Source organism: Nothoprocta perdicaria, unplaced genomic scaffold, assembly GCF_003342845.1.
Source record: "Nothoprocta perdicaria isolate Ctin4 unplaced genomic scaffold, notPer1 scaffold_157, whole genome shotgun sequence".
NCBI classification, from domain to species: domain Eukaryota; kingdom Metazoa; phylum Chordata; class Aves; order Tinamiformes; family Tinamidae; genus Nothoprocta; species Nothoprocta perdicaria.
The window spans coordinates 820,683-833,279 of NW_020454727.1; the positions used below are offsets into that span (position 1 = coordinate 820,683).

General features: G+C 43.0%; 1 protein-coding gene and 1 long non-coding RNA gene across 2 annotated transcripts; one reads left to right on the forward strand and one right to left on the reverse strand.

Moving 5' to 3' along the window:
* Positions 1-1,716: 1,716 nt before the first annotated feature.
* Positions 1,717-12,549, reverse strand: UHRF1 (ubiquitin like with PHD and ring finger domains 1). The gene is made up of 16 exons (XM_026035253.1): positions 12,358-12,549; positions 9,879-10,142; positions 9,032-9,204; positions 8,438-8,653; positions 7,832-7,938; positions 7,459-7,645; positions 6,737-6,860; positions 6,538-6,645; positions 5,994-6,098; positions 4,997-5,103; positions 3,995-4,157; positions 3,753-3,890; positions 3,362-3,473; positions 3,085-3,242; positions 2,629-2,727; positions 1,717-1,993 (listed from the first exon to the last, which is right to left on the reverse strand). Exons 1-16 carry the CDS (start codon positions 12,508-12,510, stop codon positions 1,847-1,849), a joined length of 2,361 nt encoding a protein of 786 aa, XP_025891038.1. The 5' UTR covers positions 12,511-12,549; the 3' UTR covers positions 1,717-1,846.
* Positions 1,955-5,126, forward strand: LOC112943945. Its single transcript, XR_003248685.1, has 3 exons — positions 1,955-2,018; positions 4,904-4,981; positions 5,055-5,126. It is a non-coding gene; the product is annotated as an uncharacterized LOC112943945 (long non-coding RNA).
* Positions 12,550-12,597: the final 48 nt, after the last annotated feature.

Here is a 12,597-nt window from a genome sequence, read left to right on the forward strand (position 1 = left end):
TGGGTTCTTCATTTATTTCAGCTGCGTTTGTCTAGGCAAACTGAATGTTTCGATTTCTCCATTTTGAGATGTTGATATGAATGCTCATACTAGCTGATATAAACATCTCTATATGACACATGACATGGTAGTTTAACTTTTTTTTCCTCCATTAAATATGCAGCCAATTCAGAGTCCCACTTCATATTTACATTTCCAAAGCACTAACCCCTTAAGTTACTCCAAAAAGGTAAAAGAAAAGAGCTGGAGAGTCCCATTTCACTTTTTCTTTTTGTTTGTTTGTTTGTTTTAAACGAAACAGAACTTACTATTGCTTAAAAGCAAATTCTCTTTTCACAACCTCTCAAATGGGGAAAAAAAGTATGTCTTAGAAAAGATTGATATCTTAGAAAAGATAGCATAATGGAACAAATATAAATTCTCTCACAAGTGAATAGGTCTAGAAGGCAGAGAAAGAGAGGAAAAGGAAAACGGTCAACACTTTAATCTGAAAAGATATTTATTTTGAGAACTTCAACTCGCACATTGTACAAAAAAATTGACAAATTAGCAAAAAATCCTATAAAACATTTTTTTTCCCCTAACATATTAACATTATAAATTTAAAAAGGGTAAGAGTTAAGAAATCCAAAAACAGGCACATTTGTTCCAGTCTGTCTGCAGTAAAGTATGATTAAAACATCCCTGTCATGTTGAGGTAAACTGCAAACTTTGGCAATGTTAGAAAAAAGACAACCCATACACAAAAGTAGGCCTTCTTGGTGTCATGTACAATAAACAAAATGTTTCATAAAAAAAGATTCAGAATTGGTTATTCTCCATTTCCAGGTAGAAATGCAGTGAAACAAAGAAGGTCATGTTACCATTATACAGCTAGCATTAGGAGGAAACCTGAAAGTTTGCAAGTCCATACTAATCATATACAGCTACAGTGTTATATTTTATCCAAAGAGTAAAATGCGGCTGCCAAGTTTAAAATTCAGTGCTTACAAAAAAAACATGTATGGTGATTCAGAGCCCAGTCTTTTAAAAAAAGGACAAAAGGCACTTAGAAATGGCTTTAGTATATTCCACAATGGCATTTCTGGAGAGAAGACAGCACCTGGCTGAACAAATAGTTCCCTAATAAGAGAGAAGTCCAACTGAGGTAGTACTTCATATTGCTCCAACTACTTGGTCATATGCAAGCAGCTTTAATTTTTTGATACACAAGATTAGCAGAAAAATGGCTTTTGATAGTCTGTCAGACATATAAAAATAGTTATTTGAAAATAGTCAATATCCACTTGTGGTAATAGAACGTAAGCCAGGTACCATCTTGTACAMACTGAGCATCAAAATGCTGCCAAGGCGACACACAAGTCAACCCTTATGGCCAAATCCACAAACTTTGAAGATTGTTCTAGCACAAGCCGTTCGGGGGGGAATTTAGAGAGACAAGGAAAGAAAGGAGGGGTGAAGGGCACTCCAAGAACTTTCACAATTGTCAGCAGCCTTACCGGAAGCATTTTGTAAGTCCATGTTAAAAAAAAAAAGAATTTTAAAAAAATAAGAATTGGAGGTGGAGTCTGTGTTGATGAATGGCAGGTTTCAGGAAAAAAAAAGCCATATTTAGAACAAAAACAAAACCCACAAACGTACAAGAGGAGATTCCTCGAGGTTTATAGTTCCTGTTTTTTTCTTTTCTTTTTAAAAATCAAGGAAGACTTTAAGCTTTTTTTTTTTTTTTTTTCTTTTTTTCTCTTTTTAGGGATCTGGGAGAACACAGAGACTACTTCTTTAAATTAAGCCCATTGAAAACCCATTAATAAGTTTGAACAAAAGAAATTAGAAGTGCTTTACAAAATCACCGTCCATTGCCATATCCAGGAAAGAGCTGAGTTAGAATGGTCTGCAGTGTTTCGTTCACTTGCATGGTATAATTTTTGCCAAGATCATAACGGCAGGCTGGACAACTGTACACCTCAGCTTTGAAGGATCTATCCAAGCAATCCTGATGAAAGACAAAAATAAAGCAGGTAAGGAAYAGAGGTATGCAGTTTAGCTTACTTTGTATGTCCCTGTTGGAGAATGAGATGCCTTTTATGTCTTGGTTCACTAGAACTGGGAACAGCTGAGAACAATGCAAGACAGGCAGCTGGGAACAAGGATTTTTCTCCTCTTCTTAAGCACAGTAATGTTCTTAAGACAGTGGTAGCCCTGGGCAGAGTATTCAAGTATATGGTATTGCTATTTCATACGATTGCACTGCTAAAGATCGAGAATTCCCCTGCCATTGTTAAAGACAAGGATTCTGCAAAAAGTCTTTGCTTTATTTTTGGGGAAAACTGTGAAGAAAACCATACACTCTGCAACCCTGCCAGCAAGTCCAGTGGTGTAACCTAGTAGCACTAGCAGAGCTTCCCTTGCTCCTTCTTCAAGTCAAACAACAGCAATATCGTAGTGTAACTTCTACAAAACACAGACTTTTTATATGCTAAAAAAAAAGCTAAATCATTAGTTTTCATATATAACCTTCACAATATAAAACAGACTAACKCTTGGCAATAAAATCTCTCTCACTCCTATTTAGTTAGTTTAAGGCTTGCTGCTAAGCTACAGTTGGTAGAAGCGTACCAGATAACTCACCTTGCACACATTATGTTGGCACACAGTTGTCACTGGCCGAAACACAACCTCCTGACAGCAAATACACAGGAAGGCCTCTTCAACCTTACTTAGAAATTTCTGTAATAATAAAACAAGTTTCAGTCAACTTCTCACTCTTACTCTCTGGAAGAACAGCGTACAAAGCAACCTAAAAAAAGCAGTAAAATGCAAGAGATTGTTTTGACTGTCCTGATTTTTTTTTTTTTCCTGCAAAGTTCACAGAGAAAATGAAGGTGTCACATTAACAAGCCCCTATCTTTTTTAAACTGACCTCAAATACAGTGCTATAAAGTTATCCTGTGGAGGGGTACCTACAGTGAAASAAAAAAGTAGCTAGTGTTCAGAGATTATTTCTTAAGGCAGCCAAGAGGTATAGGTCTAATAATTACACAGTAATTAATTGACAATATTTCTGGAATAAAAAGCATGATCTACCGGTCCATCTTTGAGAGCTTCTAGTACTTCATTCCACAGTTTTTCATTGGCTTCATCACTTTTTATAAGGGATTTTTGCTGAGATGTCAGCTTGTATGGTTCAACTTTAGTTTTCTTTGGAGTCCCTGTAGGGGAGGTAACGACCTTTTCCTCCCCACCTGAAAGAAAAATGTGACTTCTTAAAAGGAACAAAAAAAAAGCAACCGCAGAAGATTATCTGGGCAAAATACCCCCAAACCTACAAGGCTTGCTATATTCACTTGCCTACTCCACAAACCTGCTGATTTCCTTTTCCTCTTTCCTTTCCCTGGGGTATCAAACTCCTCTTCCCCGTTATTTTCTTTTTCTTTATCTTTATTTGCAACAGCTTCCAAATACCCCTCAGGATACTACAGGAAAAACAAAACAAAAATCATTCAGTGCAAACATGCCAATTCCAATACTTACAGACTATTACAGATTCGAAAGGTGACCTCTGCAGGTCCTCTCATCTAACCTCCTGCTCAGAGCAGGTCTAACATCAGGATTAACTTTTCAGAGTTTTCCTATCATCACTAGARTATTGTTAAACAAGGGATCAACTGCTTGGGCCATGCCCTGCTACACTGAAAGCACAGATTCTGTGTGGCTCGCAACAAAATAAGAATGGCAGCATTCCAAAGGAGTACCTGCATCGTTAAGCCAAGCTTTTTCATCCTGTCCTTCCCTTCTTTGGTCCAAGGAGCAGGTTCTTCATCATCCCTCCTAAGTAAGTAGCGCCACACTAAAAATCCAGATTTCCCCGTCTCAGGCCAGTATTTGACCACCTAAAAAGGAGACAGAAGTAAGTCCGCTAGAAACTATAAAGCCTCTTTTATCCTAATTGAATTATCCTTCCCTAATTCAGCAGAAGAACACAAATCCTTCTTACCTTATATATTCCATCATATCTATTCCCCTCTACCGGAGCATATTTGCTATGTTTGCCTCCTTTTACGTTCCTCACCACTCGGACTGGCTTTCCGGCTTTCCAGTCCTTGGCTTCAGCTCCATTTTTGTCATTAATGGGGGCACTGCAGTTCAGAGCCAGAGCTCTATAATAGAAAGTTGATTAATTGTAATTATTTACCAGACAGACTGCCCCAGAATCAGAGGGAGGATAGCGCAGATGATAGCACACATGATAATCCATCTAATAAGAGATTTAGCTGCACTGTGTTGTTCAGAGGAATACATTGCTGCAGGTAATGAACCACAGCAATGGCCTGCCCAAAACCTGGAAGCTCCCACCACGTTGCAGGTAAAGAAGCCCATGTTTAATTTCCTCTGGGGAAAGAATGCAGCCAGTCTTTTTRTTTTGTTTTAAATTTAAATAATACTATCAAGCATCTTTTATATGATAGGAATTCTGGAGACAGTTATTAAGCATTCTTACTAGAGACTGTATTTTAAATATTCATTATATTATCCCACTGCAACTGCTTGGGTCATCCTCTCTCCACACAAAAACACACTTGTATGTAAAGAGTGACAGTTTGTAAACAAACAAACCAAAAGAAAAGCGCCTGTTTAGCTTTTCCAAGTTCAATTTAGAATTTGCATGAGCCTCTTTCCCAAGACAGCTCAAACAARAAGTTGCAAAAGGTCTTCAGGAAAGTATGTAAATCTCTACACTAATTTCCCCCTGCTCCTTAGATTTCAGTCAACATTAATCTAAGACTAATCCCACTTACAGTTCTGCTTCCTTTACTTTGGGCTAGAAGAAATAGTCTAGAAGCAGCGTACAGGGCGGCAGAAACCTAACTTTGGTTTTGTTTGTTTTTTTTTTTTCCCTGCTTAGCTGGTTTCTTTTGACATGGACTGGCTAAAGAATTTTCCAGACTGACAGATTGCCAGCTACTAAGTTTCCGAATGGAATGTAAGTATTATCCACCTGTTCATGTTGGTGAGTTTCTGATCACAAGACTGCTCTGCTGTACGTTTGTTTCCAGAAAGATCACGACCTCCACTCCCTGTATAGGTGAAGGAATTTCCATGATCCTGAAACATATGGATGGTTTTGACATATTCACAAAATAATTCAAAACAAAGCATGAGAAGAGTCTTTTATTCTGAAGCAGGAAAACATTTCTGATTTCTCTGTTTAATTCTCCCTGAACCAGTTTGCTAAGATCCTCTTTTATTACCAAGAGGAACATAGAAGAGGCAGAGTAGCAACTCTCTCATCACACACCTTGACAGTGCAGAGACCTCTGCCAAGATAGCAGTGCTTCCCGCACACAAACTGTGCTTACAAGTACATTTTATGTTCTCAATTATGTAACTTATGTCTCAGTATTTGCACCACCACATGGCCTTGTAACGCAGAATTAAATTTGCAACATCAATCCAGATATATTTTACATTTGTGGCCATCTGTTTCCCACGAGGTTTAATGGGCTTTTGGGGGAGGAAGGGGACAGCTAGCAATACACTGATAATCTGCAAGAAGAACAAGCAGTAATCTCTGGTAAAGCCAGTCAGGGTTAGGCTTAGCTATCAAAACTGAGCAGGTATGTTCAGAATTAGCACTTCTACCCCAGGTTTTGTGCTTAACACTCTTCCAACACAGGAAGATCTGTCAAAATATACAGCAAAATTCTCTGTTCAAGCTGTGGATGAAATGGCAAACCTGGAAAGGCAGCTAAGGGTTCCCAGACTGAGAGCTGAACATGCAGATGTTAAATTGAATTCATCTGACCTCGTTTCTCAGCTTGACACATGCTGCTGTATTGCAGTTTTCCTTTGTTTAGCTTTATTCTGAAGAGCATAAGTAACATCTAGATGAGGAAATGTCTCACACAGAATGCAAGAAGTAATTAAGTCCTTGTTTTAACTACAAGGAGCTAGCTAGGCTGGTGCCCAAATACAAGTAATCAAGAGTCACTTACTATGTCATCTTCATAGCCTCCTGCCAGCACCAGGGAATAGGCACCATCGTTGCTTCTGCCATGTATACCTGCCACGTGGGGCCTGTGAACACCAGACTCGCTCACCTGTGGGGTAGGAAAAAAGAAGGAAAAAGTAGAAGTTTGCAGGCAGCTACTCCTGAGATGCTACAACCAACGTGACTACCTGCTGGTCTTGAAATTTTTGAAACTTTTTAAAAATAAGTATTTGGGCGTCTCAGCAAGTTGACCACATGGAAGGCTTTCTGATGGAGATTAGAAATTTGAGTCTCTCACCTCAATTATTTATTAAAGAAAACAAGAATTTTACAACACTGCAGATGTTACTGAAAAGGCATAAACCTTTGAAATGCCCACAACATTAGTTATGGAGCACATGCTGTAGACAAAGCCAGAATTCTTTCCTGCCTGCAGGCACACCTCCAACAACACGTGCTCGGAGATAACAGCTACAGGTTTTCTGTAGAAGACTTCTCTCAATCCCATTTTCCCTTCCAGTGTCTCATTCCAGGATTCAGTTTCGTACCTGAACTCTGAACTTCCACATGGTGCCAACTGGAATCCCCGGAATGGGTCCGTAGTGGTTAGAGGGGACAATGGTACATTCCCTTGTGCGACCAACACATGCCATACCCTGTTGCAAAGAGCAACACCGATCAGCCAAGAATTATGAGGAACTTGCACACACTATTCTTCACAACAAAAACAGCAACTTTTAAACTGACCTTTCCCCAGTCTCTTCGTGAAGATGAATTAGCAGATGCCATCTTTTGTTTCTTTTTACTTTCTTTTAATTTCTCGCCTGCTAAAACCACCTCACTTGCATCATTTCGACATTCAGGGCAATACCTAAAGTCACCAGTCAATGAAAATTAACTAGGAGCAAAACCTTGCGTTAAAAGAGAATTCCTCAAGATATACCAAGTTATAATGTAACAAGTTTTCCCTTTGAAACTAGACAATGAAGCAACTCTCCATGCTGGAATTAAGTATGTATCAATGAGTGTCCTTGCATGATCTTTCGAACTATTGGCGATCACTCAGTCAGCTATATCAAAAGTAGTGTAAAATGCTGAAACAGGACACAGAAGAAAACCTCCAAAGGTCATTTTCAACCAAAGGCCCATGAACTCCCCGTAAAGGAACCATAAAAACCATCGTTACAGGAGTGAAGCCTACTGACATGTTTGCATTTGGTTTATAGGTGTCTGCAGTTCATTGAAAAATGCATTTGGTTCCCCAACTGCAAAACAAACACAAAAGCCACTGCCTCAAAAACAGGCTTTCACCAGGCTGACGTTCAAAGAAGGGTACCAAGAACACGGCACAGGAGCACGCATCTCCGAGTCACAACACTGTCACCTAAGGGAAGCATGAAGCCCCCAACGTGGCTTCTGCGCCTGATCTACGTGCTAGTTGTGGTACCACCCGCTCATTTGTAACTTACCAATCCTCATCGTCGGGGATACAACTAAGGGGAGGGTTGAGGCAGTAGATGTGGAAGGCCATATCACACTCATCACACATTAGCTGTTTATCTGGATCTTGTTTACCTCCACAGATATGGCAAGCGCAAACTCGGCAGGTCTTGTTGGGGTTGTCCTTACAAGATTTACACACAGGTCCACTCTGTCCTGTTAGCACAAAGAAACCACAATCTTCTTCAAACTCCAGGAAATGTTACCTTATACGACAAATAGCTGAAGGGATCACAATTGCACATGTTAGAACTCTTAGACTTTGAAGGTATCAAATGACCCCTGGCAAAAAAAAAAGTCACAAGATTGGATTTACATATGAGATCCATGAAACAAACTCACGTTTTAATGGACTGGCACTAAGTGGACAGGCACTGCCTGGTTCTTCAATTTTATAAATTTCATCCACAAATGTAATTCTGCAGTCATTCAAGGAATCACCAGCATCCCTACACAGGAAAGTTCAAAAAAAGTCAAAGAGATCAAACCTTGAAAGTTTAATACGGTTAAACTCACAGCTACACACACACACACACACACACATCAGGAATGCAGGACGGTCTCATATTAGTTCTGTACCACAAGAAACCTCTGTTGGGGCATCACACGATCTTAGACAAGACCTGGCAGCACCACCATGAACCAAACGGCACTCACACGACTTAAAAGTACTCCCTTTTGTCCTATGAGAACCCATACACTCATAGCATTCAGGGATTCAGGTTATCTCTATAAACTTCCTCTGATGAGAATTAATCAAAACTTCACTACTGCAAAGTCAATCACCTGCAAAGAGTAGCCCAGCCCCTCATCTCTACCAAGTGTTTTCACGACACTCTTTTTATTGCATCATTTTAGCAGCAGTGTCACTCGTCAGGMCTCGTGAAGAGATAATCAGAGTTGGGGACTTCAATTGTGCAATACATTTTTGTTCTCAAAACTGCTTACCCAAGTAATATCTTTGCGTTTATCTCCTTGATCATTTTTGATTCCAGTTTTTGCAGAATCTCAGCATCATACCAAAATCCTCTCTCTTTTGGTTCGTCAGGATTATAGTTGACCATCACCACCTGCCCTACTTCCAGYTGGTGCCACTTCAGAACAGTCCGCGCGCGAGCACGTACATCTTTCGAACTCAGTTCTACAACTCCATTCTCTGGATAGCTTTGGGGATACACGGAAGAGCAGAAACAAAACGTTGGATTCAACATGAGTTGTTCTATGTGATAGAGTCAATCTAGACAGACCCGCTTCTGATGACACACAACATACGAGAATGTTGCTAAAAACACCRTCTCTTCCCCAATAGTCATAGCCAGAATCAGGCATTTTTTTCCATACGCTCCGCCTTCTAAAACTTGGGTAAATGCATCTCCTATTCTAACACCATGATCTTAACCCACAAATGTTTCCCTTATACTTAGCAGGGCTCTAATTTAATTACTGTGCCCGTCYACTATTATGTTACCTTGTGGATCTCCATAATCAAATTCCCTATTAACCCTACAGATAACAATTAGCTAAGAAAGTAACCAAACTCACTCTTCATATTTCACGTGATAAATTACATCCTCTTCAGGAACGGCTGTGGGCTGATCAGGCTCTGCACAGCTACCAGCTGATTCTTTTGTAGGTTTTCTTCTCGTCACATTTACAACCTGAGCTTCAAACCAGGCTCCCATGTTCATATCTCGAGCATCAACCAAGTCATTGATCTACGCAAAGCAAAGAACGCGGCTCACCAACAGGCATTTAAGTTAAGCATTAGTATTCAGAACTACTTGAAGATTTAACCMTCTCAAGAAACTTGTCATTATCAAGGTATCCAACTGATGATATTATAAATTTGTTGGTGCACCTCTGTTTTTTTTTTTCTCAGATTGAGCCTCTAAAGCTAAAAATCCTTCCTAGACCAACATGCACAAACAGCTTTGTCCCCTAGAACAAACCTTGATTAGTTAGTCTGTAGCAGACTTCTATCTAAACTGTCTATCTTGCTCGCAGTCTGGTGGAGACACCACTAGATCTGCAGTAACGTCCACTGAAACAGATGAACTTTCATGAATCCAGTGATTCTAAATTAAAATACAGGGAATTTTTTCAAAAAAATCAAAMTAAGCACTTCAAATATTAAGATTTGTAATTTTAATTTAAAGGATAAAATACAAGATATTTTGAACTGAAACATTCTGCATTTGATTGGTTTGCGAGTTGATTGAGGGGGTTTTTGTTGCTCTTTCCTTGGAAGGGAGTGCGGTTTGTTTTTTTTCTACCCTTTAAAGAAGGGGGTGATTAAGGTATGAGAGGTTTCCAGGAAGCCTCAGCTACGGAAAAACACTGCCTTTTGCAGGGTGCTCTTTTAAGCGATCTTCATTCTCCGGTGACTCACCTTATAGAGGCCGAACCCGGGGTCAGCCCAGTCGGCCTGCGCCGCCGTGCTGGGCTGACCCTCCAGCTCCATGGCCCCTTCTCCATTGTGGGAGTTTTTGTCAGATTCGCTTTGGCCGGAGCCGCAGCCAGAGTCCGTGTCCGAGAGCTCAGAGTCCTTTTCCTTACTGGCAGCAGGAAGCACTGCTGGGCTCTGTCTGACCAACAGTTGAACAATATCATTCAGTCCAACGCTGTAATCGAAAAGGGAGTGACCATCTTCCATCTACAGGGAAAGCGTCAGAGGACTCTGGTTATTGAATTCAGCTGAGGGTTCCCATCCAAAACCGCCCCTCTCGCTGTAACTGCTTGTGTGCTAAGCGAGACCACATTGCTTGAAAACCATTCACAGGCAAGAAACTTGGCTGCTCTTCAGCAACACAGACACTTATAGATTGCCCTAACTATTTAAAATGTTCTGTGTTCAAAGGATTTACAGCCTAGAGACACGGAACRCTCATGTTATGCTATAATTGCTACCCACGCTAAGCCACTGTGTTTGAGCTCAGAAGAGGTATGCAAAGTGCTCCCAAAACAACAATTTTACAAGGACAGAGACTGGCCGGTCCCCTCCTACTTTCCTATCAAGAATTAAAGATAATTCCACAGTAGCTATGAAATCCAGTGGATCATCGTTCATCCACAATTCACATGTAGCCCATAGTGTGAACATAATGCAGACTGCTCTCCACACTGTGTATCTGTCTACATGTTCCAGATTATTGTTAAAACACCATTCTGTTAAATGCTACATGATGGGGGACTCAAAGAATCAGTCAGTCGCTGTATTTCTCCAGGCAAGTAAGCAATTTTTTCCCTTCAAAGTAAAATACAAAGATTCAATTCAACTTGAAACTACCTACTCACTTCTATAAGCATAGCCAGGCACGTCCTAATTTCACACCCTCTCTGACTTTAAGAGTATATTTTCCAAGTCTGGCATCACATGTAGTCAAATCAAGATCCTGTCCCAGCAAGTAGCAGTAGAAGTAGAGATGACCCAATWGGTCTCATAATTACCCTGCAAGAGCCCCTAGGAGCACATTTTAGAGCTACGATAAAGTCCTGGAGACTCCAGCGCGCTCAGAAGTTCAGACAAGCTTCACCACATATTTAAGGTCTGAGTAAGAAATTATACAGGAAATGATCATCCCTTTCCAGGCCAAACCACCAGAAAAAGCAGCCCCCAGAGCTTTGTTCTCTATCAGTGGGAAGCAGAGAAAAACCACAAAAATTTACACTTCACAGGAATCACTATGATAATTCAGTTCTGATATACGGCATTAAACGGCTTGGGAACAATCCCTGGAAATCTGACCGCACAGGAAGCGACCCGGACTTGCTACTTCGGGGATGAACAGTCGCTGTTTGGCTGCACAGGGATGAACCAGAAATCGCTTCTCTCTCCCCCTACCAAACAGGCAGCGCTTGGGCAGCCCGTGCATTGCCACAGCCAAGAGGCGGCACCGAAAACACACGAGGGACGAGAGGAGCAGGCAGAGAGGGAAGAGCGGAGGCTGCAAGCGGAGGCTGCAAACAGGACCCGAAACCACAGCCGCTCAAAGGACGCCCTGAAAGGGCGGCCCGGCCCAGCGGGCACCTCCAAAGAGCATTTTCCCCACGTCGTTTTGTAACGTAAACTGAGAAAAATGGGAGCATTTCCAGTGTGCTGAGAAGTCAGGCTAAGCCTAGCGGGTGCAGCAGATGGATGGTGCCTACAAGAGGTCAAGTAGATGTTTCTGGCTTAAGAAAATAGGCCTAAACTGGGCACCGCTGCTATTCCCCTGGGAGGAATGGTCTTTGTAAGGCTCCGCTTTAACGGAASAGCCATCATTCCTGCTGCAAACGCTCCGGGTCTTTGTGGTCCGCGCCGCAGGGCGCAGCCGCACGAGGTGCCAGCGCGGCCGCGGCCACGCGAGCCCGGCCATCGCCACTGCCCATGGCACGCGGGTCCCTGCGCCGTGGCCTTCGCTCCCGCCAGGCCCCAGGCTGGCCCGACGGAGGCGAATCCAGGGGTATTTCCCTACTTTAAGGTCCCATCGTAAGGGGGGCTCTTTGGGAACACGTCTCCAAGCCACGCACTGGCGGCCACCGCTCCGGAGGCGTCTCCAGGCCACGGGGCTGCGCAGGGCCAGGACGCGCAGGCGACAGCGGTTCCTGGACGTTAATCCCCACGCGTGCAGCAGCCTCGAGCCGGGTGGGAGCAGCCAGGCCCCGCTGCGAGGCTGCCAGCGCGGAGCGGCCGAGCCCAGCGGCGCGGGGCGGAGCGGAGTGCCGGGGAGGCCCCGTTAGGCGCGCGCTCCGGCCGCGCCGCGCTCACTAGATGGCAGCAAAACCCGCGGATTTCACGTGGAAAAAAAAAATTCAAAAAAAGCGAAGAGAGAAAAGAAAGTGCTGGCGGCGGGGCCGGCGCGCGGCGCTGTCAGCGCGGGCCGCGGTACCTGCTTGCCGCGGTAGAAGAGGCGCTGCCGCTGCGGCTCGACGCCGAAGACCTCGTGGATGCGCAGGCGCAGCCCCTCCACCTTGGTGAGCTTGGAGAGCGAGTCCACGCGGCGCGTCTCCCGGCCGTCCATGGTGCGCACCTGGATCCACATGGCGCCGGTCCTGCCCGCACGGAGAGAGCGCGGGCGCCTCAGCCGCCGCAACCGCCCCCGCCCGCCGCGCGCCTCCCGCTCCGCTCC